This window comes from Equus asinus, chromosome 9 (assembly GCF_041296235.1).
Source record: "Equus asinus isolate D_3611 breed Donkey chromosome 9, EquAss-T2T_v2, whole genome shotgun sequence".
Classification (NCBI taxonomy): domain Eukaryota; kingdom Metazoa; phylum Chordata; class Mammalia; order Perissodactyla; family Equidae; genus Equus; species Equus asinus.
In genome coordinates, this window is record NC_091798.1 from 53,955,086 (window position 1) to 53,980,173 (window position 25,088).

Here is a 25,088-nt window from a genome sequence, read left to right on the forward strand (position 1 = left end):
TGCTAAACTGAACGCATGTAACCCAAGAATTTATAAGGGCTGCAAAAACCAAATATAACATCTGCTGTCCCTACTGTGCCATTTAATTCTAGGACCAACTAGACACAACGTTCATAAGTCTACGTTTTTAATTTTAATAGGTATTATACTTACATAACTTTTGATGTAGTTAGTGGACAATGTTGCATACCTAGGAGAAGAAGAGAACCAGAACATACCTGTGTAGTAAATGGGGTATTTTAATTAGAAACAATCGTCCACCAAATGCAATGACATCATAAATGTAGCAAAGTAGGAGATTATCAATAGTATAAAAATTTAGAAACATACTCTTTCCAAAGAGATTCACAAGTAATTATGCTTTAAATTATAAGAGCATAGGGCAGGTACCTTCAGTAAACCAAAATTTAAGGATAATTAAGAAATAAAACTTGGAGCCAGCCCCATGGCCAAGTGCTTAAGTTCAGCACACTCCACTTCAGCAGCATGGGTTCAGTTCCCGGGTGTGGAAGTACACCACTTGTCGGTGGCCATGCTGTGGCAGTGACCCACACACAAAATAGAGGAAGACTGGCACAGATGCTAGATCAGGGAAAATATTCCTCAGCAAAAAAAAAGCAAACCAAAACTCAACATTAAATATATGGCCAAAAACTTTCCAAGTTTTAAAACTCCATTCAACATGGCCTATCTTTCATCCAACACAGATGGCCTGAACACTGTGTAGGTGCACAGTACACAGGAGATAACTAGAAGCATAAAGCATGATCTGCGGGTCAGAGTTGACAGACCTGTGGAGGGACAGACTTGTTCACTGATGACCATCACACAGGGCTAAGGGTGGTATGAAAGAGACATAAACAGGGTACATTAAACGTGCAGAGGAGAGTGCAACCAACTCTATCTGGAATAGTTAGGTAAGGATTCACAGAGGAGCAAGTTTCTGAGCTGGGTACTGGATTCTCTGTGTACAGGGCAGACATGGACCCAGAGAGGTGGAGGACACTCCAGGACTAGGGAACAATAAGTACAAAGATAGACATCCAGAATTGGTATGATCCACCTGTGCAACGTTAACAAACTGCTATGAGGTGAAACTTGGCTGAATCTTGGGGGAGGGGAGATGGGGGGGCCAGTTGAGAGAAGCTTGGAGAGGCAGCCTGGGACAGGATTGGGAAGGGGCTTGTCTCAACCATACCTACAAGTCTGACCTTCAGCCTGCAGATAGCCAAGAGGCAGCAGAAATATTCAGAAAGGCAAATTTAAAAGAGGCGTGGAAGGACACAGAAGGGAGAACCTTCTATAGAAGAGAGGTGGCGCAGCCACTGCGAGTACACAGGGAACGTGGAGGGGACTGGGAGCAGGGACCAGACACCACGGATATTTCTGTAAATAGCTGAGTGCCCAGATGAGGGAGAGACGATGAGTATCCTGAGATTTTATGTTGGGAACCTGGGTAGATGGTGATGTCTGGACTCAAAGATACAGAGGGCAAAAAAATATCATTTGTTTTTGAAAGAGAGAAAGAAGGAATGGAGATAACGAAATCAGCATGGGACATCTTGAATTTAGGTACCTACAGGCTACCTAGATGCAGACACCCAGTAGGAAGCAAGACAGGGCAGACTAATTCCAGATGAGCCACCATGGAGGAGAGACCTGAGATAAGGCACCAACTGGGCACTGTGTTTACCCCCAGAGGTCAAGGTCAGAGAGAATAGGAACAAGTGTGCAGGACACTCCAAGGGAGAGGACGGAGAGTCAAGATCCTGAAAGATATACTTGTCAAGTCCAAGGAGCAATGACAGGAGACAAAGTCAAAAGAGTCAGAGGCGAGGTAAACCTTGAACGGGGGTAGGCGTACGGAACAAAGCCAGCAGAGGAGCGAGAAGTTCTAGAACTTGGGCAATAACAGGGCTGGGATGCCCAAATATCCGCTGCATGCCAGCCCCCTGGGCCCGCCTGATCGTCTCCAACTTCTAAGCGGCTAGTTTTCATTGTTGTAACTGCAATCTCTTCAAATAGTCTATTAATTCCTACATGAAGGAAATTGCATTTTATTTCTTTTCTACAGTCTCCTCAGCGTCACTCACAGTACAAGGCATAAATTAGGAAAAGAATAAATACTTGCTAAATGAAAAGAAAACAAACTACATTTCAAGAAATCCAAAACTTAGGTAGTATGGAAAAGTTCCTCATAATAAATACTAGCAATATTTAAATATCTAGATCATTTTCCCTCTCAAAAAGGACCAATACTTATAAGGGTAAAGGAATAAAATTATGGCTCTCAGGTCTTTGACAGGTGAGAGTTTATCTTTCTCCAGTTATGCTTTCTAATAATACATAATACCCATTTCCATATGGCCTTTCAGAACCGAAATTTGAACATACTTTCTCATACACAGACTTACATGTTCCCTGCTCCTAATTTTTTAAAAAGGTTTTATATTTTCACATCTTAAAAATTGCTTCTACTAAGGCCATTGGTTTCTGCACCAGTGAGTTAATCATTCTTAATAAGAAAAAGTACCCCCCACCCTGCCCCCGCCATCATGAGAATTATTCTCATAAGAGGATACACAGTCCTTGAAGACTAAGATCTCTTTGAATTACTTCATCATTCTGGGAAGCACCTAGCAATGAGTCAATGCTCATGTAAGTGTTGAAGGAACTTTATATTACTCAACAGAAGCATTTCTGATAGACTATATGTTAAAGAATTTTTTTTCTGGTGCAAACAGTAAATTTCCATTGACTTCATGATAGCTAAAGAAATAAGTTCACTGAAGCTACTGTTGCTACAGTCAGTGCCAACCCTCCACTCAGATCATCTGTCGCCAGAATCCTACCAACAGCAAGGGATTTACTACTCTAGCTCCAAAATCACCATGACTTCCAGCCAGGCAGATGTTGAAGACTACAGCGATGAAAGAGCAGAGGAGACTGGGCTCCTTCAGGTGGAGCAGAGATCTCAGGGTGGAGGCTGGCAGCAGGTGGTGAAAGTTAATCCAGCAGGAATGGAAAAGAGCAAAGATTTCAAATCAAGGGAAACACCATCGAGAAAAAGCAGCTCTCAGAAATAGCCAGGACATGGGGCCGGCCCGGTGGCGCAGCGGTTAAGTTCACATGTTCTGCCTCTCGGTGGCCCGGGGTTTGCCGGTTCAGATCCCGGGTGTGGACATGGCACTGCTTGGCAAAAGCCATGCTGTGGTAGGCATCCCACGTATAAAGTAGAGGAAGATGGGCATGGATGTTAGCTCAGGGCCAGTCTTCCTCAGCAAAAAGAGGAGGATTGGCAGTAGTTAGCTCAGAGCTAATCTTCCTCAAAAAAAAAAAAAAAAAGGCCAGGACACCCAGCGCCCACCATGCATCCATACTGTAAGCCTCTAGCCACCATCCCATACCCACCAAAGGATAGGGAACACTTACAAGGTTCTTTGACACCAGTTCTTGGACTCAGATTTGGAAACCGCTCCATCAACCACATCTGGCCTGTCTGCTTGGTAGTAAGAAGCCCTGTAGACCAGTGGTTCTCAATCCTGGCTGCACATTAGTTACCTGAAGAACCGTTTGAAGTATCACTGTCCAGGCCTCCAACCAGACCAGTTAGATCAGAGTCTCTGGGTAGGAAACAGTATAAACAGACTTATCTACCCACCATCAAGATTTAACAGATGTTTACATTTTTCCATATTTACTTTGATTTCACTTTTGCTTTTAAGAAACGAAATGTCATTGGTTCAGCTAAACCCATATTTAACATTCGGAACAACACCTGTCTCCCTCTTCCCAGACCAGAGAACTGAAAAATCTGAGCTCTGCCCAGAAATACACAGCCAGAGCGCTGGTGGATCGGCTGCAGCCCGGACACGCTGGCCCCGGGCGCATGGCTCACTGCAGTGTACCACAGCGCCTACAAGGGCTGGGATTTTAATTACTGATTTAAAGAGTTAGAAATGGAAAGGAATTCTGAGTAAGCCCCACTGCATTTTAATTGCATATGTATTATGTCTTGCAGCCAATTTTCCCCTTGCCATTAGATAGAAGGAACATACCTCCGTTTTTATTATTAATATAAGAGAAAATAAGGTCGAAAGTAAGTTAACACTGACTCTGCAGGAGCGCATGTATGCCCTGAAGTTTCACACAGGTACTCTCAGCCACCACGAGCCTTCTCTAAGTCACTCTGCGTGAAAGGAACACCAATGTTCTTCTGAATGGGAAAATCACACATGAGTATTTCAGACAACAGAACACAATGTTCACACACATACACACACAAACACACACAGAGCTTTCCGGAACATTTGTACAGTCTTGATTTACATTACTAAACTGAAGAAAGCATTCTATGACACTGCTGACCTTAATATCAAAGGTTTATAGATGAATACGTGAGTATCTTGCTTTTTTCCGCCCAAAAGCAATAGAAGGCAAAAAGTCAAATATTTTCATTTTTTGAAGGGGTGAGCAGAAGAGTGAGCCCACAGAAAAAATCTCAGATATTTAAACAATTAAATTCTGCTAACATTATAGAAAACATGATCAGTGAAGTTTGTTTGTTACAGAAAAATCCAGAAATCTGAGGAGTAGCCTAATAAATATATACTGTCTAAAAATACCTGTTAAAAAAATCTTCAGGTGGTAAATATGTATGCTGCACACACACAGATGTATTCACTGCATCTTTTTAGATTTTTAAAGATACTCTTGTATTGTCACAACTAAATATCTGGAGTGAAGAAATCTTACCCCTCGTCCCCCTAAAATGTTTCTAGCAATACAGTTCTACACCAGGAGAGTGACACACACAAGTGCGAAACGATCCACCCCTTCAATCTAATACATTAGGCTATGTGTTGTCTTCTGGTTCTTATGAATGCACTCAAAACAACTATGCTTACATGTATGTAAGAGCTCATATAAGGTAGTAAGACAGCAGGATGGGGGAAAGGTGTTATGTTTTCTGAAAACAGCCTAAGAAGATAATTTTTTGAAATAAAAAAAAGGAAGGGGTAAAAATATGCTTGCTTACTGTTGGGAGCTCTCTTTTTGAAAAAACTCTCTTAATGATACTTAATTTTGGAAATACACTTAATGACATCTTTGATTTCCATTTAATGTACACAGTGACACCTACTGGCATACTGATGAGGCAATGAAGACAAGATCCAAAAATTCACGCATGGGCAGAGGCCTCTGAAATGCATATGTTCATGCGTCTCATGTTAAATGACACTTTAATTAAGTAAAATATTCTAAAATGCTGTATTGACTTGATATTAGAAATCAGCTAGAAGAAAGGCCACATATGCCATGTTTCCATTTTAAGTTACGGAGCACCAGGAGACTGACACACATAGGGTTTCTGGAGGCTTTGCTTAAGCATTCAGTTCACATTTTCAAAAAGCCATAACCATTTATTTTTAGTGGTTGGAGTTAAACCTCAGACCTCACTAAAGTCAATATGTTTGGTTGAGGGCAGTCACATAACGTGATAATTTTTAAAAATCATATAAACCAAGAAAATAGTAGTTAGGAGGAGTGAGCTGCTTTATAAACAAGCTGTGTCCTATTATAAATAAGTTGTGTCCTATTATAAATAGGCTGTGGTCTATCACAGAAACAAGGCAAGACTTACAAGACTTTTTTCCTGACTGTACACATGCTATTGTTGAATTTGGCCAAAGAGAGAAAAAGAAACTGGAGATAAAGCAGGTGTTAAAAATATGGGCAAGTAAGTAGAGCATTCATCAGAAATCTGGAGAACTAAGGTGGTCTAACTTTAAAATAGAAACAGAAGGGTTTGGGACAGGATGGGATGTTTCCAAGATGACAGGAATGGTGACTGCCATGGAGGTCACCAAGGTCTGAGAGCAGACCCAGCCTTAGCCAGCAGCAACTAAATCGGTTTCAGTCAGGCAGAACCAGATAGAATGCCACGAATGTGTGCGTGCTAAGCTCCCTCTGCGAAGTCAACTTGTTGACAGAAGACAATTATCTTAAGAATAGGATATGCATCTTGAATGCCAAATCTGATTGACTAAGATGGCTACACTGTACTGCTAAGTTTCCAAGGCTGAGTCAACAGAAAGGAGGGCTGGGATCAGTTAGCAACGTCTGCCACGGGTATGGAAGAGGGGCATTACGACGCATGCCCAAGATCTGAGACCTCATTATCCTAAGAATAAACAACAAACAAAGAAACAACTCTGTGTCGCAGTCTCACCCATTTCTATCCTGCTGCATTTTTTGCTTTTGTATTTGGCTTCTCCTTTTGTTTCTGGGTGAAATTTATTTTGAAATCAGCCCTATCTTGGCTCAAATAAGGAGAAGTGGAGACTTTCTTTGGCAAGCTGGAGAGGCGTGGTGGGGGTGGCAGGGACAACTGCTGAAGCAGGGCACTGACCTGGAAAGGAAGTGGCTGGTGGCACTCAAGGAACACTTGGGAAAACTCTCCCCTAAGGGGGGTGACAGTTGATCCCCAGCTGAGGGCCTTTACACAAAGAAGACAGCCCACCTGCGGCTCTGTGTCAAGTCACCAGGACCCAAAGGTGCCTACATCCCTACCCAAGATATGGGATGTGAGGTGGTGTGAACTATCTCAGGAGGGCTGACTTCTAAATCCAAACAGCAATGAACTCTCCACCAGTAAATCACTCGCCCTTTAAACCTGGCTCTAATGTATTACATTAGTTAGAGATGACATCATGTTAAAATTAAGACATGTTTTACCTAAAATTAATGAAAATGGGATAAGTTAATCATGGATAAGTGAATGACTAAACCTATTCCCTAGGTTTATTTTCTCTGTACTTTACTGTCTATAACTTTCTATTACAAATACATATTAAAATTTTTAAAATTAACTTGTGTACAGAGGGACACATCAAATGCATAGACAAGTCATTATAAAGCAAGGCAATGAATGGTTCCCTGCTCCAACCCAGAGGCAACTCCTTTTTAAAAACGTTTCTACTTTTAAGTCTTCTGGTAGTCACCTCCAGAACTGGATTAATATACATATTCTTCTACTTTTTGATTTTTCAACCCTAAAAAATGTCTAATGACCCCCGTACGAAAGATGAAAATTCAGCTCATTCTATTACTTCTCACTTTGCTTACCCCTCCCCAATATTTGGAAGTTATTTCTAGTTCTTCTACTGGTTACTTTTATAACATGAAATAACCCTCTACAAGATCCTCATGTGTACTTCTAAATTTCTCCCTGAACCTCTTCTTACCTCCTTCTCCCATTCATCAGCTATTCTTTTACTTTTATACTGTTAAAAATTCCTAACATTTATATTGTTTTGACATCACCACCAAGTTTTCACTCACTATCCATAAATTGATTCCGAAAACCAATAAACAAGATTCATATTATTTTGAAATGGTATGTATGGAAAGCAAAGTAGCACACTAGGGTTATTCACAATTATATAAACCATTAAAAATTAAGTAGCATGAAGGCAAGATACTAATATGAAATGAATTATAAGAAAGCAATTGGGGAAAAAACATTAATACATGATAAAACAAAAGATCATCATTTCTTATACAATTAAAAAGAATTGTATAATCTCGGGGCCAGCCTGGTGGCGTAGTGGTTAAGGTCATAGCTTTGCTTCGGTGGCCTGGGGTTCATGGGTTTGGATCCCAGGCGTGGACCTACATACTGTTCATCAAGCCATGCTGTGGCAGCATCCCACATACAAAACAGAGGAAGACTGGCATAGATGTTAGCTCAGGGACAATCTTTCTCAAGCAAAAAGAGGAAGATTGGCAACACATGTTAGCTTAGGGACAATCTTTCCCACCCCTACCCCCGCCAAAAAAAAAAAATATATATATATATGCCCTCTAAGCTTTTCATATTTTTTTTGGCATAATTAAAATAAAACAGGTGGCATAGTGGTCAAGTTTGCACACTCTGCTTCAGCGGCCCAGAGTTCACCGGCTTGAATCCCGGGCACAGACCTACACACTGCTAATCAAACCATGCTGTGGCAGGCATCCTACATATAAAGCAGAGAAAGATGGGCATGGATGTTAGCTCAGGGCCAATCTTCCTCAGCAAAAAAGAGGAGGATGGGCAGCATATATTAGCTCAGGGCTAATCTTACTCAAAAAAATAAAAATAAAAAAATAAAATAAAATATAAGCTATTCTTAAAACAAATTAACACAATTTACAAAACTGTCCTTCAGATATACAGAGTATCTATTTGAAACTTTCTCTGGAAATTAGTATCTATAGGTTTTGTGGGGTTCATCATTGCAGAATGAATGTCAAGGTTGGAACGGGCAATGAATGGGCAGTTACGAGGGCAGAACAAACCTACACAGTGAAGCAGGAGAACTCAAAAAGAAAGAGGCCACATACTGTTCAGTCAGTTAGAAAACTGTAACCAAGGATTCCACGTGCTCGGTTTCTAAGGTCCCTGAGCCAAGACGTATAGGCCAGGTGTAACCACAAACCAAAAACTAAAACGGTAATCATGACATACAGATAATGCACTGCACATAATTTGCAATGAATGTAGTAACACCAATATATTCAGAATGGGGTTCTACATCCACATTAAATATTCTGTAATACCATCTAATAAATGCATGGAACTAAAAAGGAATGTTGACTTGATATGCACTAAACATTTGACTCTAAAAACTGTATTTCAAAAATCAAACAAATACACTGTAAACCAAGGCAACCAGTTCCCCAAAACGATGAATGGGCTGTGCAACCGTATTTGTTTTTAGGAACGAAAGTGAGATAAGAAGTTTAAAAAGAAAGACACAATAGGGGCCGGCCTGGTGCACAGCGGTTAAGTGCGCAAATTCCGTGTCGTCCCCCGTGGCTCGCTGGTTCGGATCCCAGATGCGGACACGGCACGGTTTGGCAAGCATCCCACATATAAAAAGTAGAGGAAGATGGGCACAGGTGTTAGCTCAGGGCCAGTCTTCCTCAGCAAAAAGAGGAGGATTGGCAGCAGATGTTAGCTCAGGGTTAATCTTCCTCAAAAAAAAAAATAAATAAAAATAAAATTAAAAAAGAAAGACACAATAAATAAAAGAGACTTACTATTTTGGCTGAATAACATCAGTAAGAGAAAAATTTCCCTAATATTTTACCTTTAGAAAGTGCTGTTAGATTAAAACAATTTAATGAAATCTAGCAATTGTAGCGCAAATTTACTAAACACTGATTTATTGAAGAGTACGTATCTCAACTTAAAAGGTTTCTTTTTATTTTTACTTGGAAGCTAAAGTACAGCATAATATGTACTCCCATATATTTGTTTTATCCTGCTTCTAAGAAAATTTGCAGTCAGATAATGAGAATACTGAGAATATCCAAATTCTATTTAACTACTTGGTACTGGGCCACTTCTCTTCCTAGCCCATTTCTGAAAACTTCCCTCCACCAGACTGTGAGCACTTCAAGGGCAGAAAATACACCTTATTCTTCAATCTATCACCAAGCAGCACTAAGACAAGGCCTTGTCTATAGCAGTTGCTCATAAAAAATTTGCTGTAAGAGCATTAGGTGTAACAGCAAAATAGTGAAAACACCCAAATGCCCGTCCATGACACTAGTTGGATGAACTATGGTCCAGCCACACAGTGAAGTATCATGTAGCCATCGCAAATGAGGAAGATTCTTATGAACTTACATGGAGCATTTTCTAGGATACAGTGGCTGAAAAAAATAACCAAGGAAAAAAGATTATAAAATAGGACATGACTTGTTAAGACAGAAAAAATAAGGAAGGGAAATATAATAAGAAATGGAGATATATTAGGGATAAGTGAGTGTGCGGGGGGTGTGTATGTCTGCACAAAGCAAAGCAAAAGAAGCATAAACTAGAACCTAATAAAAATGGTTTACCTATAGATACATGCATAGGATGCAAGGGGAGCAAGACTTTTCCAAAAATAACCTTTTTATATAGTTTTAAACCAAATAAATTTTTCTATGTATTCATAAATTTAAGTTAAATAAAAAGACGGAAAAACACAAACTCACCAATCGAATATAAAAAGAACCTAAGTGCACGTTAAATTTCTAATATAACAAAAAGAGTAAATAATTAATTCAAGTAACTCTTTTTTTTTTTTTTTTGAGGAAGATTAGCCTTGAGCCAACATCTGCTGCCAACCCTCCTCTTTCTGCTGAGGAAGACTGGCCCCGAGCCAACATCCGTGCCTATCTTCCTCCACTCCATATGTGGGACACCGGCCACAGCATGGCCCGCCAAGCAGTGCCACGTCCGCACCCAGGACCTGAACCAGCGAACCCCAGGCTACCAAAGCGGAACGCACGCATACAACTGCTGCGCCACCAGGCCGGCCCAAATTCAAGTAACTTTTGAACACAGTACTGTGACTACACAAACAAAATGGGACATACTCTAAGACAAAAATGATTGCACAAAATCTTCAATTTTATTTAGTAGGTTTATTGTTAGAATAAATCTGGGTCTTGAAATGCTGGAATTCTTATGTATGAAAAAGAAAGACATATGAAGTGAAATATTATAATTTAAAATATGTGTATATACTCATAGTTTTAAATATATAGACGTATATATAAAATATATACTAACTATATTTCCTAGTTTTATGTACTGAAAGCACGCTTTATTACTTGCTTGATAAATCATACTGCACCTAGCATCCAGATCTTTGTTTCTAGACACCATTTCCCACTAAAAGGAAGGAAGGGTCCTTGGAAAAGTCTAGAACTGGGAAAGGATAAGGTGAACCTGCATATCTTGTTGGACAGCAAGAAATGGTGATTAAAGACAAATGGGGTCATGTCAGAAGGACACAACTTGAAGAAGATTCCATGGGACAAATCTGTGACAATTTGGCTATTAAACAGAATAATGACAACACTAGAAAAAACTGTTAATTAACAAAAACTCATGAATCTTTAAAGATACCAGAGGGGAAGTAGGAAGGGGATAAGCTCCTCTTCACAGAAGAATGCCAGTTAATAAATCTAAAATGACAGAATTAGAAAAATCACCATTTTGCATCTATCAATGTAAATAGCTTATTCAGGCAAAGGTAATTCCTCTAGTTAACCACTGGGTTCAAAGAGTGAAATGTTGTGATTCAGAGGTGAAAGTAAGCGTGTGACTTACTTTCAAAGGGTTTATCCAAAAAAAACCTCTGTGTGTGTGTGTGTGTGTGTGTGTGTGTGTGTGTGTGTGGAGAGAGAGACAGAGAAAGAGAACAAAGCAAAAGTGGCAAAATGTTAACAACTGATGATCTGAGTCAAAATGTGTTCCTTGTATTATACTGTCAGTATTTCTTCAAAATTAATCATTGGGGAAAAAACAAGAAGAAATAAGTCTGCTGCTATGACTACACCATTGTTTGTAGGTCCTACTCCAAGTTTGCTGCTATGACTGCTCCATTGTTTGTACAGACTTACCGCCTTTGATCTCACAACACGCACATTCTCACTCACAATTCCTATTTCCCTGACAGAAGCACCGTGTTCGTCACTAGACAGTCTCCAACTTACTCACACACCTTGTTCTTAAGCTTGTTCCTAAGTCAATATCTAACACAACACATTTCTTCACAGAAACGTTAATTTTCCTGGCCAGCCCAAAAAAGTCTATTCAAAGAATAACATAGCTGAACATAACAATAAGAGTTTGAAAAAGTCAGTTTATACATAAATAAATCAGATCAAAGTCAATTTAATTTTTAGCCAAACTTGAAGATCCAGATAAATTTCTCCAGAATAATGAGAGGCTTTTTTTTGGGAGAATTTACTATTGCTAGAATACCAATAAGTGTGGGAGGAGACAACCAAAAATTTTGTAAGGTAATAATGCAAAACCTATACTTTAAAAAAATGGATTGTACTTTATTTTACTAAAAAGTATGGATACATTAACACTGTAAAAAATGCAAATGAAACAAAGTTAAAATTCCCATATTTTCCCACCCCTAAAACAGTATCTTTCCAAGTGTAACCATGATTATCAACTTGGTGTGCATATCTATAGAAATAAAATTGATTTGGTATTTTTTCCCAAAAATAGTCTCCTACTGTACATAGCATTTGGTAACTTGCTTTTTGTATTTAACACTTTGCCTGAGAGAGGTCTTAAAGTTACCTTTCATCAGTATTTTAAAACATAGCCTATGTTAATATTAGAATAAATAAAAATAAGCATTTTAAAAGTCAACACTCTTGAACAATTTCAACCAGAAAAAAAATATTCTTAGGTAAAAAGTGTTGGGTAAAGTTTCGTAAGGTCAAAAATATTTGATACCTAAATCCTCAATGTGAAAAAGAAATCAGCAGAACAATAATTATGTTCTGATTGCACTTTGTCTGGAAGGGTATATACTGAACTATATTATTCTTGAAAGGTGGGAGAAAGTAAAGAAAAGTTAATTATAACAACTAATAATTAACGTTTTTGAATAGACACAAAAAGGATTATGGTTAAATTCACTGCTCATCTAAGTCTCATTTCCTTAAAAATAATTAATTATAGCCAAAGAAAGGATAACACTGGGGACTTTAATGGTCAATACAGGGCTGTAAGTTCATGCTTTAAAAATCCCCTCTAAGGGGAAACCTCTTTGCTAAAGAGACAGAATGAGGAGTTAGAAAACCTCCATTTTGCCAACACCACAGTCAAAACCTACTCAGGTAAGAATCATCGATGAATGCTCAGTCAAGGAGAAAATATTTGATGAGGAAGAGAATATATAATCTCAAAGTGTCTCTCCAAATGTTACTTATTAATTACAAAAGGAAAAATAGTAAATATACATTAGTGAAAACCAACAAAACCTAACCAGTTGGTCAACATTAGCATCACCAATAAGGGGCAGCAGATCCCATGTGCATCTGGATGTGACACCTTAAGAAGGACACAGCATCATTAAGGGAGTTTCCCAGCCCTAAATCCACGACCTGAAGCTACCCACTAGGAACTATCAGATGAAGCCAAATTGAAGGAGTCTATAAAATAACTAACCTGTCTTTTACAAAAATGACAATCTCATGGAAGACAAAAAACGGCTAAGAGACAGTTTCAGACTAAAGGGGACTAAAAAGACATGAAAACAAATATAATGTGTATCTGGCTTCTGTGCTAGGAGAAAAAAAAATGCTATAAAGGACATTATTGGGACAAATGACAAAATTTGGAATATAGACTACAAAGTATTGTGTCATTGTTAAACTTCCTGATTTGACAATTTTACTGTGGTTATGTTAAGAGAATATTCTTGTCTTATGACATATACATTGAAATAATGAGGGGCAAAGGGGATAATGTACACAACCTACTCTCCAATGGTTCAGGAAAAAAATTACATATATGTAACAGAGAGGGGTAGGGGAGAGAATGATACAGCAAAAGTGGCAAAATGTTAAAAATTGATGAATCTAGGTATACAGAAATGAAAATTCTTTGTATTATTCTTGCAATTTCTTTGTACATATGAAATTATTTAAAAATAAAGTTATAAATATATCCCCTCTGGTCCCATTACATCTATGACCTGCGAACTCCAAGACCAGAAGCAAACATAGGCGGCTGGTAGTTTGTTTTCTGTGGTGAAATGGGGATCAAAAGTCCATATTGAGAGAAAACAGCTTGGGAACTAGGATCACTTACTGCTTGAAATTGCAGACTGTTACTGCCACCCAGAGCTGCAGCTTAAACAAAGCCGCATATCCAAGGCAGCAGGAGGTGGCTGATGCAGTTAAGCAACCAAGTATTGGGCAAAAATCCTGTTAGCTTCATCTGGATCTGCAATATTCCCAATATATGAGAACATTTATTGAGTGCCTACTATGTGCCAGACATTCCTCTGAGCACCAACTCACTGAATCATCAAAACAATAGTTTAAGTTAGATGCTACCATTATCCTCGTTTGATACACAAGGAACTGAAGCACAAAAAATGTTAAATATGCCCAAAATAACATGCAAGCAATCAATAGGACCAGGATTTGAACTCAGGCTGTCAGGCTCCAGAGAACTTGCGCTATACTGTCTCTGGCCATCCTCTGTACCATCCTATGTCTCTCACTAAGTGATAGCTGCCTGCACTGAACTGGACACCAGGAAGATGGGACAGGGCAGAGGGGATAGGAGTCCACCAAACCACCAGACGTGGAGGCTCAAGGCATGGAGGGAGGGTGAACTCTCTCTCAAAGTAAGTCTGCAAACTAAAATTCTAAAGCACATGAGAACAAACAATGATTGGGGGAAAAATGCAAATAAGAAAGCCAACTGAAAAATTTTAAGGACACTTAACATGCTCAAAAGGATGAAGGAAGAAATAACATCCATTAAAAACAGTAAGAAATTATTAACAAAAGCAGGTCAAATAAAACACACACAGGTAGACATGAAAAAGAATCAAATATAAATACTATATATGAAAAATATAAACAGTGAAATTAAGAACTCAGTGCTTCAGTTAAACAACAGATTAGACAAAGCTAAAGAGAGAATTGGTGAAGTGGAAGAGAAATCTTGCAAAATACCCAGAACACAGCCAGAAAGATAAGGACATAAAAATACGAAAGAGTAACAGAAGGCCATGAAGGATAGATTGAGAAGCTTCTGCATACATCTAAAAGTAGTTCCAAGTGCCGATAATTTTCAAGAATTGAATGAAGACATGAGTCTTCAGATTGAAAAAAGTAAACGTGATAGGAAGGATCAATAAAAATAAATTCTCTCCTGAACACACTGGCATGAAAATGCCGAACAAAGATAAGGAGAAAAGTCTTAAAAGCTATTAAAAAGAAAATCAGATTTCTTACAGATAAACGACAATTAGGCTGACTGCAGACTTCTTATTAGCAACAACAGATGCCAAGAGATGAGGAAGTAATATATTCAAAGTGCTGATGAAATATGACTGTCAACTCAGACTTCTGAATGGAGCTAAACTATCAACCAAGATTACAGGCAAAATTAAGACCTTCCTTATTTTTTATTACCTTAATTTATTTTAGTTTATTAATGTTTACCACCCAGAGACCCTTGCTTAAAATTAAATGAACTATACTTCAACAAATAAAACATGAACTCAGAGGGAAACAATGGGATGCAGGAAAAAATGGTGAGTACAGATACTGATAAAAGATTTGTTAAAATAATTTTGTTTAAAAAGTCTGAAGAGAAATTCTATATCCTGCCCCACATAAAAAGGACAATGGGATGGGAGGGTACAGCAGTTAAGGTGTGCAAAGGTTCTTGCCTTGCTCCAGAGAAAGATAAACATAATGAATAACTTTAAGAGCAGAAAGATGCTCTTCACTCTTGGTAACCACACAGCAAACCTACCCCTTGACACCTGTTATTCAATCCCACACCTCCACTCTTCTGTCAGAACCTTTCTCGTAATTGTCACCTGACATACCTTACAGCCACTATTGCTCATTCTCTATTATTAGAGTTTAAGGTGAATTAATTGCTGTTGGGGCTGTAATTACTGAGTACAGATTTTTGAGAGAAATTAATTGTCTGCCATATGTTTTGTCAGATAAAGAAACAACTGAAGGTAATTCAATACAGCAATAACCAGAGAGAAGATCCAGAGCTCATGTCAGACAAACTTATTCCTACAGGAACCAAGGGAAAAATTAGAAAATGTGTTTCATATCTGAGACTTCCAAATCCTAATTTCATAAGTTAAAATGGACATTTATATATTCCATTGAATAAATCAAACCATGTTAGTTAACACTCTGACACTAAATCTGCTTCCTCTACAGAACCAATGATATTACCACAGAAAACATTTATCAATCCGTCCAAGCAAAGTTCTAACATAAGAATCAATGATGTGACAATCTTGAGTAATACATTTCTGACAGTTTTGAAAGCTTACTGGATGCATTAACACTTTAATACAATGCACAAGCATTAACAGAAGTTCACAGAGTTATGGCAGAAGCTAACCATCACTAAAGCAATTAATCAAGTTACTTTAAAATTTGAAAAGAAAAAGTATCATGGTAATATTCAGGAAGATATGCCATCTGTTCATTTCAAGACACATCAAGAGATTTAACTAGATACTAGCCATATATGAACAAATACAGAAAGATGCTACTACTTAATAACAGTGCTTAACAAAGAAGGAAACCCTTAAATATACAGAAATACAACTCCAAGTACAGTGTCTGCTTTGGCAGGAAAGTCATTTGGAGGCGTGATTTGGAGTAAGTGATTCTCAACTTTTCTTGGGGTCACAGATTGGAAAATCTGGAGACCTCTGTGGAAACACATACACACATACATGCAAGACTTTACATGCAACCTCAAGATTAGGAACTCGTGTTGCAGGACAGTCACCTCCTACCTTTTGGAAATATGCACAAGTTATCTCCTACCTTTTAACTGATATGCACGAAGCTCAGAGCCCAGCTGACCCTCCTCTCGGTCTGTACAACCCCTTGCTCGGTCCTCCGTTTCACCTTTCTCCATTCCCCTTTCCCTTGCTCTGCTCCATCCATTCCCACACCCCACCCCTCTGTCTCTCTGCCTTGCTTTCCCCAATTCCTCCCTCATTCCCATTTCTCCCTATATAGCCTCCCACCCCCATTTCCCTCACTGATCCAGATATGGAAATAAACTGCATATCTGGGTGACCTAATTAACTACATTTTTATGTTATTATTCATAACTTTAAAAGCCAGTACCCTGAAAATTTTACATTTACAGACAGAAATTGAGAGATTAATTGCGGGGGGAAGAAAGAGAAAAACAGTATTTTCCAAGAAAAAAAATAAGTTGTTTTATATCTGGCTGTTAATTTTTGTCTCTGCTTTTTCCCACAAGTCCATACTAGGAAAAAGTGCCTGCACCCCTGCCTGTGAAAATCAGGAAGTTTCGGGGACACAGAGAGCCCTAAGCACGCACAGCGGGCATAGAAACAAGGCCCGGAGCTTCGTCCATGTCGGGCAGGGGCGGAAGGCCAAGGGGAGGGCTCGGGAACCAGAACCTGGCTGATACTGACATGGTACCCAGCCTAATCTCCAGGAGTCAGTGAGTGCATTTTACACACCTCTCCAGGTAGCCAGCATTGCCCATGGCTCTGCCACATATTCTAAATCATGACAGAATGACACCGGGTGACAAAAGTTAACAAGATATATGATTATGTGGGGAGGGACACTAAATTTAGCCACAGTCAGCTATGGTTCATCTACAAAATTCATAATCCCTATACCGTAGAAATTATTTGTAGTGAATTGTTGCACAATTAGACAAATTTTAATGCTCTTAAGGCAAAGTCCATGGAGGTACCACTATACATCTTTCATTTATTGCATGTGCTCTCTATGACAAGCACTGTATATAGAGAGATATTTATATCTCTATCTACATATTTATAATTTAATTTCATCCTCAAAATAACCGTATGATGTAGTTATATAATTCCCCTCTATAGATGAGGAATCTGAAGCTTAGCACAATTGACTGAATTGCCCAAAGTCAAACATACTAAGTCAGAAACCTGGCATTTGAACACAGATCTCTCTGATTCCGAAGCCCGTGCTCTAAGCCTGAGGTTCTTAATTTCTCAAACTTTAACGTGGGATCTTGTGGGAGCGCAGACTCCGATTCCAGTACATCTGGGGTGGGGCCTGAGAGTCTGCATTTCTAACAAGCTCTCACCACTGCTGCTGACCCATGGACCACATCTGGAGTAACAACGGGCTAAACAAACTATCACATTCGACTGATTCCATCCTTACAGCTGTGACTTCTAAAAGTTGAGACTGCTGCCACAATTACATTTCTAAAGAGTTTACTTTAAAGATAAAAACATGCAGTAAATTTTATAGCTATTAAACTGTGCAGGGAATTTTTTTTTTAACTCAGAAAACACAACTCTATAACCTAAAACCAATTTTTAATGAACTAAAATGAATCTCCAGTTTTTCTGCACTCACTCTTGTTGTCTTCAGCCAGAAGAGCCTCTCCCATGTCCTACGCCCAAACCAGATGCATCCTGTGTTTCTACAAGGAAACCATCAGAATCTATTGAAATTACTGTACACTGATAGCAGCGGGGACATGACAAATCGCAGGCCAAGAGTCAGATACTAGAGAATGCGTTTCAGGGCTTTGGGGGCAGGCCCATTTGCAACCAAATGATATTGTGTGAAGCTGGCATGCTCAGTGCATGACAAACTGATGCAATTTCAGCGCTGTCTGTGGGCCAGGGGAGATCTCTCTGATGCTGGTTGTGGTTCGTTTACAGAATTGTGCCGAGTTCCCAGATTTGAATCACTTGGGGCTTGAAAGGGCTTCACTTGACAAGCTACAAATAATTACACTCTACTCTTTCTATTGTACTCTATTATTCTGCCCCCCTTATCTCCAGGATTTGAGCTTTTGTGAACAAGCAAGGTCGCCTTCTATTTTGACCACAACACAACAAAACATTGTTCTTTTCTGATATGATAAATAAAACAAGGCCCTGCAGACTAAACATTTTTATCAGGCCCATTTTCCACTTTTATAGGCAAAAGTCAACTTTGGGCTCAGTTAGAAGGGCTGAGCTGGACATAGCAGGCAGGCAGTTCCTGCATCCTCACTTACTGACGGGCTCCAGCTGCCTGGTTGTTGTAAAAGCTCGTTTGAATAATGGGACACTGACTGACAGATAAGGGCACACAGGCAGCAGCTTTTACAAGGTTTCGACTTCCCTCGTTCCCCTCCCCACCATCCCCAGCTTCATTGGAACAGCCTCTTCATTCTGATATTCTTAATGAAAAAGTTTTTCCAGATGTGGATGCAATTAGAACAAAGCTGCCTTATGTCAGTGGCATACTTCTCAGAAACACCGGAGTTTGCAAATTCAAGTTTGCTGTTGCATTCGTGAAAGATTTTAAAGAGTCTATCACCCACTCTCTACGGTGGCTCCTAAGAATAATATATTGATTACTGCTTCATGTATTTTAATTTAGTAAAGGTGAAACTTCATGTTATCAAATTTTTCCAAAGAAAAACACAAGATTGAAGGAGGTAGTTTTTTGTTTCAACTCCAACTTCAAATAACATTTCATAAAGTTCCAGTCCCTGGAAAAGTTTTTTAAAAAATCTATAATGATGAGTAACACGGACTCAAATAAAGTAATCTAAACAACTTCTTTTAAAATTTATTTGTTTAGCCTTAACTGTAGGTCAGCCCTCCACAGTTAGTTTTTGCAACAATCCTAAGACATAATAGAATTTTATATAAAATTTGCTATTACTATCCCCATTTTAGAGATCAGGAAACCGAGGCAGAGAAAGGTAAAGTAACTGGCCCAGTGACTCACAGCTAGTAAGTGGAAGAGCTGGGAACTGAGCCCCAAATGTGACTGGAGCCCTCTTTAATACCGCTTCCCAGTTCCACAGCTCCACCTACTTAAGGACAGGTTGGCCACGAGCACAATCTACCTCATCTGAGCCGAAACCAAGAGCCTGGAGAGTACTCATGCTGACAGCATAGACAAGTAATAGTGAGATTAAATTCTCAACAGTAGCTAAAGAAGCTAAAACTTGAGATTTCAGCTCCCCAAAGTGAACAGCTTTACTCCTGCCTCACTACATGTTTTGCTGTAAACTGGACCCCTTCTATTCTCTAAATCTACCTTGTCCAACACAGTAGCACTGGCCACATGTTGCTACCGGACATTTGAAATGTGGCTAGTCCGAATGGGGGTATCCTACAAATCTAAAAACACACCAGATTTCAAAGAATTCCTAAAAATATTTATATAAAATATCTCATTAACAATATTTGTATTGATGATATGTTGAAATAATATTTTGGATTTACTGGGCTATTTCACCTGTTTCCTTTTACTTTTTTAAATACGGCTCCTAGAAAATTTTAAATCCCTAATGTGGCTCGCATTATATTTCTACTGGTCAACGCTGCTCTAAACTCAGCTCTTAACCCCCAACTTTATAGGGCTGACTCACCAAGGCAACTCTGTAATCTGGCAGGGAAAGCCGCGCCCAGAGCTGCAGTCGCCTCCCAGGCAGCTGCATTCCTGCTTACACTCCCTCTCCTTTCCAAACCCGCAGGCGCTCACACCACTGCCTCCTTTCCTTGACCTTGAAATGCCCACTGTCTGTGTTCTTATTTAGAAAAAGCCTTGGTCCAACCCTGCTTTCCGTTCTTGCTGCTATGATTTCTCTCCCTCCTTTCCCTGTCAAAGCATCTGAAAGGGCCACACTCCATTTTTCTCACACTCTCTCTACAGCTTCCTTAATTCACGGCCTAATTCCTCATTCTGACTTCCATCCCCCCAACTGAAACTGCTCCTCAAAGGTTCCTCACTCTCTCCAAGGCCCCTTCTCCTCTCCTTCTCCTGACCTCTCTAGAACGCCGCCGCTGGGTCCCCAGCCACACAGCTGGCCTCGCCCATCCTGCGCTTCAACTGAACTGAAAGCCAGCTAGGCACTTGGAGGGAAGAAACCTATAGATCAAGTTCTGTGAACAAAAAAGGAAGCGGCGCCACTCCATTCTCCCTCCCCTGGTCCCAAGGAGGATGTTCTCTCATTATCTAGGAATTCCTTCACTCAGGCAGAGGTGGCTCAGTGCGGCTGTGCTGTTCATGCACCCTCCCTGGTCAGCCCTCATTCTGCTGTATCGTGCACCCCTCCGGCTTTCCTGTCCAGGAAAAGCCAGAATCAGGATGAGTCTCAAGCATCATCTGAACAGAGTGGACATCCAGCGACCTGTGGCAGCCACCTTTCAGAGCACGGCCTGAGGGCTCCCATAGGGCATCTTTACTCATTGGCTTGTAGCCTTGAAAACTAGGGAGTAAGAAGAAAATTCAGGGCAAAAGGGAAAATCTCACCATTGGCTACTGGGAGGAAATGAAACTAGAACTGGTTCGGTAAGGGAAAACACAAGATTACCAACTGCGGGCAGGGGACTGGGATAGGCTTCCTGCAGGCAGAAGAACATGAGACTCTGAGGCATGAAAGCCCCATCCTCCAGCAACTGAGGGATGGGGGAGGAGGTCAGGCACGTAGGGCAGGAAGTGCCAAGTGGAGAGGTACGGAGAGAGGAGATTTTCTGTTGCTGTGAGTGCCAGTCCAGTCGATTCTGACTCCTAGTGACCCTGTGTACAGCAGACAGGAACCCTGCCCAGTCTTCTTGCACCATCTTCTCACCTTCCGGTGCTATATCAGACAATACTCCGCTGCTATTCGTAGGATTTTCACGGCCAATTTTTTCGGAAGTGAGTGGCCAGGTCCTTCTTCCTACTCTGTCTTAGTCTGGAAGCTCCGCTGAAACCTATCCACCAAGGGTGACCCTGCTGGTATTTGAAATACCGGTGGCATAGCTTTCAGCATCACAGCAACACACAGCTGCCACAGTGTGACAAGTGACAGACAAGTGGTGTGGTTTCCTGACCAGGAAATGAAGTCAGCCACTGTGGTGAGAGTGCCATATCTTAACCACCAGACCACGGAAGAGATGAGATAGAGGGCACTAAATTTTATTTTTCATCCTTTTCTTTTAGCTGCCAATTCCAGACAGTCTTTAAGTCTAGCCACATTCTCTTCATAATCTCTCATGTCTATTCTATGCCACTGTTCCAGTCCAGACCTTCATCCTGGTCATTTCTCTGTCCCCTTAGCCAAGTGAACAGTCCTATAGCTGACTCCAATCAACCCCCTTGGGAAACATTCTGTACACCAAGGTGAGTTTAATCAACATGATTTCCTCATTTGCATGTCACTTTGCTGTCCAGAAACATTCTACGCAGCCCTGTTGTTTTCTGTACAAAGTTGTCAGATGTCAGAGTTTCTGATCCCACCCTTACCTGATGCCAGTGATGGGCATTCTCTCCTTTGCATGCCTCCCCCCAAAGCAACTCAGACATTTCACCTACTAGAATGTGCCCTCCTCTCCCCACTCCCCATCAAAAGTGGAATGGACTCGGACACCTTCAACACTGGTCACTACCCACCCTCCAGGAGCACACAACAAAGGCAGTCCTCCACAGGGACCTCTGCTCCGCCCCATGTATCCAAAGTACTTCCCTTCTCTACCCGCCACCACTCCTGCAGACAGGACACTGCTCTCTTCCCATCCCCCATATCCTATCACGTTCATTTCCATCGTTCTACCTTTGCTGGGGGTGGGTTCCTTCACAAAAGCCCTATCTTTTCCATCTGCTTATCTGAATCCTACTTAGCCTTCAAAATGCAGCCTAAGCACAATTTCTCACAGGAAGTCTTCCAGGTACTTTACTCCTCACTGATCTTACTCAAAATCTCCACTCCATATAATTTACTACTTTGCTATGTATAACCATAAGCGTTCATTATTGCTTCGTGAGACTGTGTCATTTGGTGCAGGGCTAAACTGCAAACTCCTTGAGGGCTAGAATCATGCCCTCTAGTTGTCAGTAAACAGCTGGCTGGCACCAAGTAGGCATTCAAAGGGTTGATTAAGCTGCAGTGATTAATTACGCTACTTTATAATAGATACATGCTTTGCTTCCATTGTATGTTGGAGACGAAGGGCACAAGAGGTGAAATGGCACTGATGGTTCAAAATCCCCATCCAGCTTTTATGGAACTATTCCTTAAAACTAACTATCTTACAACGTTACAAAGATATTAATTAAGCAGTTGAACAGCTCAAAATATGTTCAGGTGCTTTTGAAGACTAATATTTCTTGATTTTTATAAGCTGATGCTATTAGAAATGGCCAATGAAGATGAATATATCTCTAACACAAATGTTGCTTTAAAAAAACCCTCCAAATCTAAAAAATTATAAAATAAATATACACTTTCAAAATGACAGTACTATAGCCAACTTAAGAACACAATGCCTACCCATATTCATTAAAGAACAGTCTGTATATCACTGAAGAAAATCAATGCAACTGTTTATAAAGGTTTAAATACAAAATAGTCCACAAGAAATTCAGGAGGAAAGTTCACAGTTCCACAGCACTCCATTGTACAATGAGGTGCTCTTGCACAGACCTAGGGCAGCCAGAGGAAGCCAAAACTGGACAAATAAAACCGAGTGCTTACGTCTACATTTCATGAAATCTAACATTAAAAATACAAACACATATACACACACAAGATTTTAAATCATTTTTCATCATTATCGTCTAATAAGCAAGTTCCTGGCACTTCTGATTCTATATCCATTTTTTATGTGAAAACGTTTCCCAGACATATTTTAACTCTACAATTTACTGGACATTTAAAGTTACAAAAGACTTCCTCGAATTACCAAAACTCACTGTACCAAGGACCATCCTTAGTACTGAGTTTCTGTTTTAAGTTCCTCTCAAGCATTTAATGACAATATTGGAAAACTCTCTTTGGTTGTCTAAATTAACCTCCAATGAATTGGGTGCATGTTTCAAATCTTACCTCCAAATCCTCTGCATGTCCAAGAATAGCCCCATCAGGCACTAGCATGACCCTATCATGATCCTACCATCCTCCCCTAACCCTCCCTCCCCCCACAACTCCAACCAGGACCACTCAGGCAGCAGCAAGCCCAGAGCCCTTGGGACCCAGCTGGTTCAAATAGGATCCTGGTCACTGAGGCTGCTGGCATTTTGGTCCCGTCAAGAATAACTCAGCCCAGCAGAAAGGCCTCTCCCGGCACCAGAACCACAGCAGGCTTCATTACAATCTCCAGAGCAAATCTGGCCCGTACCTTCCTCCTATGCAGTGTAAACCCAAGAGAGTTTGGGCCTCTTGGCAGGTGGCACTGAGCAGGAGAGTGGGGATGCCCAGGCCAGAGGCAGAGATTACACAAGAAAATGTAAAACGAGTGCTTCTCATGTCCCGCTTGCAATTAAGAGAACCACCATTCTCCCCCTGCTTTTAGATCCAGGATAACAGCAGCAATTACTTTTTAGTACATTCCTTGCGCTGTACTACCCGCTTTTCCTTTATCTCAATTACATTTTTATCCTTACAACTCTCAGTGCTAGCATTCTCCCATCTTGCAAACAAGGAGGCTGAGGCGTGTGGAGGCACGTCGAGGTGAAGACCCGGGTCCGGCTGACCTTCAGACCCAGACACTTTCTGCTCTGCTGCACCCCCCTACCCTGCTTAAGCCTAGAGCAAATGATGGCAAAATACTAAAAGAAGACTTCTTTAGAAGTGCACGTTTGTATGGGCAATCTGTAAGAATTTTGTACTTTTTGCCCCCCAAAAGGAAGTCGTAGTATACAAGCTCTTTGGAGTTCTGGGTAATCTTTTTTCATAGCACTGTATTTTTCATTTGTTAAAACTCTATCATCAATCAGTTTTGATTGTGTCTACTGGACACAAGAAACAATTTGATACAGTTCATGCAAAAAGTGAATAGCAGGGGCCAGCCCCATAGCCAAGTGGTTAAGTTCACCTGTTCCGATGTGGCGGCCCAGGGTTTCGCCGGTTCGGAACCTGGCCGCAGACATGGCACGGCTCATTAGGCCATGCTGAGGCAGCATCCCACATGCCACAACTAGAAGGACCTGCAACTAAGATATACAACTATGTACCAGGGGGATTTGGGGACATAAAGCAGATAGAAAAAACAAAAATGAACACCAGTCAAACTCTAATTCAGTTTCATGAACCCCAAATCCCTTTGCCATACTGGAATTTCTATCAAATGTTTACTGGAAAGGCATTATTTTTGTTGTTCTTGCTTTGCGTTGGTGCTAAAGTGGAGGAATGGGAGAGGAGCTTATGGTATCAACTGTACTAACCTCAGAAATCCTACACAAGCCTAACTCAAGGAACCCTCTACGCAAATTCAATGTAAAGATTTCAATCTTTAGAAACAAATGCCAACACTAACTACTATGGAACCAACTACATGTTAAGGCTTTACACCTATGATTTCATTTGACTAAAACAATCCCTACTGGTTACGAAGCAGTTGCTATTACCACCACTTAAGCAACTGGGTAACCATTAATCACATGGTTAGGAAGTGGTCAGGTGTCATCAACTCGAAAGTCCAATCTTCAACAGAGTTGCTACTTCCCTTCTCATGGAAGGTCCTCCCCAAAACGCCAGGTTCACA

The 25,088-nt window shown here is 40.3% G+C and overlaps 1 protein-coding gene across 24 annotated transcripts in view; it reads right to left on the reverse strand.

Annotated features, from left to right (window-relative positions):
- The window catches only part of SNX24 (sorting nexin 24), a 140,949-nt gene that overhangs the window by 96,064 nt on the left and 19,797 nt on the right, over nucleotides 1-25,088 (reverse strand). For 6 of the 24 annotated variants that reach the window (XR_011505882.1, XR_011505883.1, XM_070517510.1 and 3 more), the window contains exons 2-3: nucleotides 3,433-3,623; nucleotides 154-218 (exon numbers count right to left, since the gene is read on the reverse strand). The exons of 7 other annotated variants lie outside the window; for them this stretch is intronic. Coding sequence is in view for 3 of the 17 variants with exons in the window: in XM_070517507.1 (XP_070373608.1) it covers nucleotides 154-218; nucleotides 3,433-3,490 (123 nt within the window). In the remaining 14 variants the exon portion in view is untranslated. Of the gene's footprint in view, nucleotides 1-153; nucleotides 219-3,432; nucleotides 3,624-17,970; nucleotides 18,038-19,993; nucleotides 20,126-25,088 lie in introns of those variants that run through there. 11 more of the 24 variants (XM_044780506.2, XM_070517515.1, XM_070517511.1 and 8 more) reach the window with 7 other exon arrangements.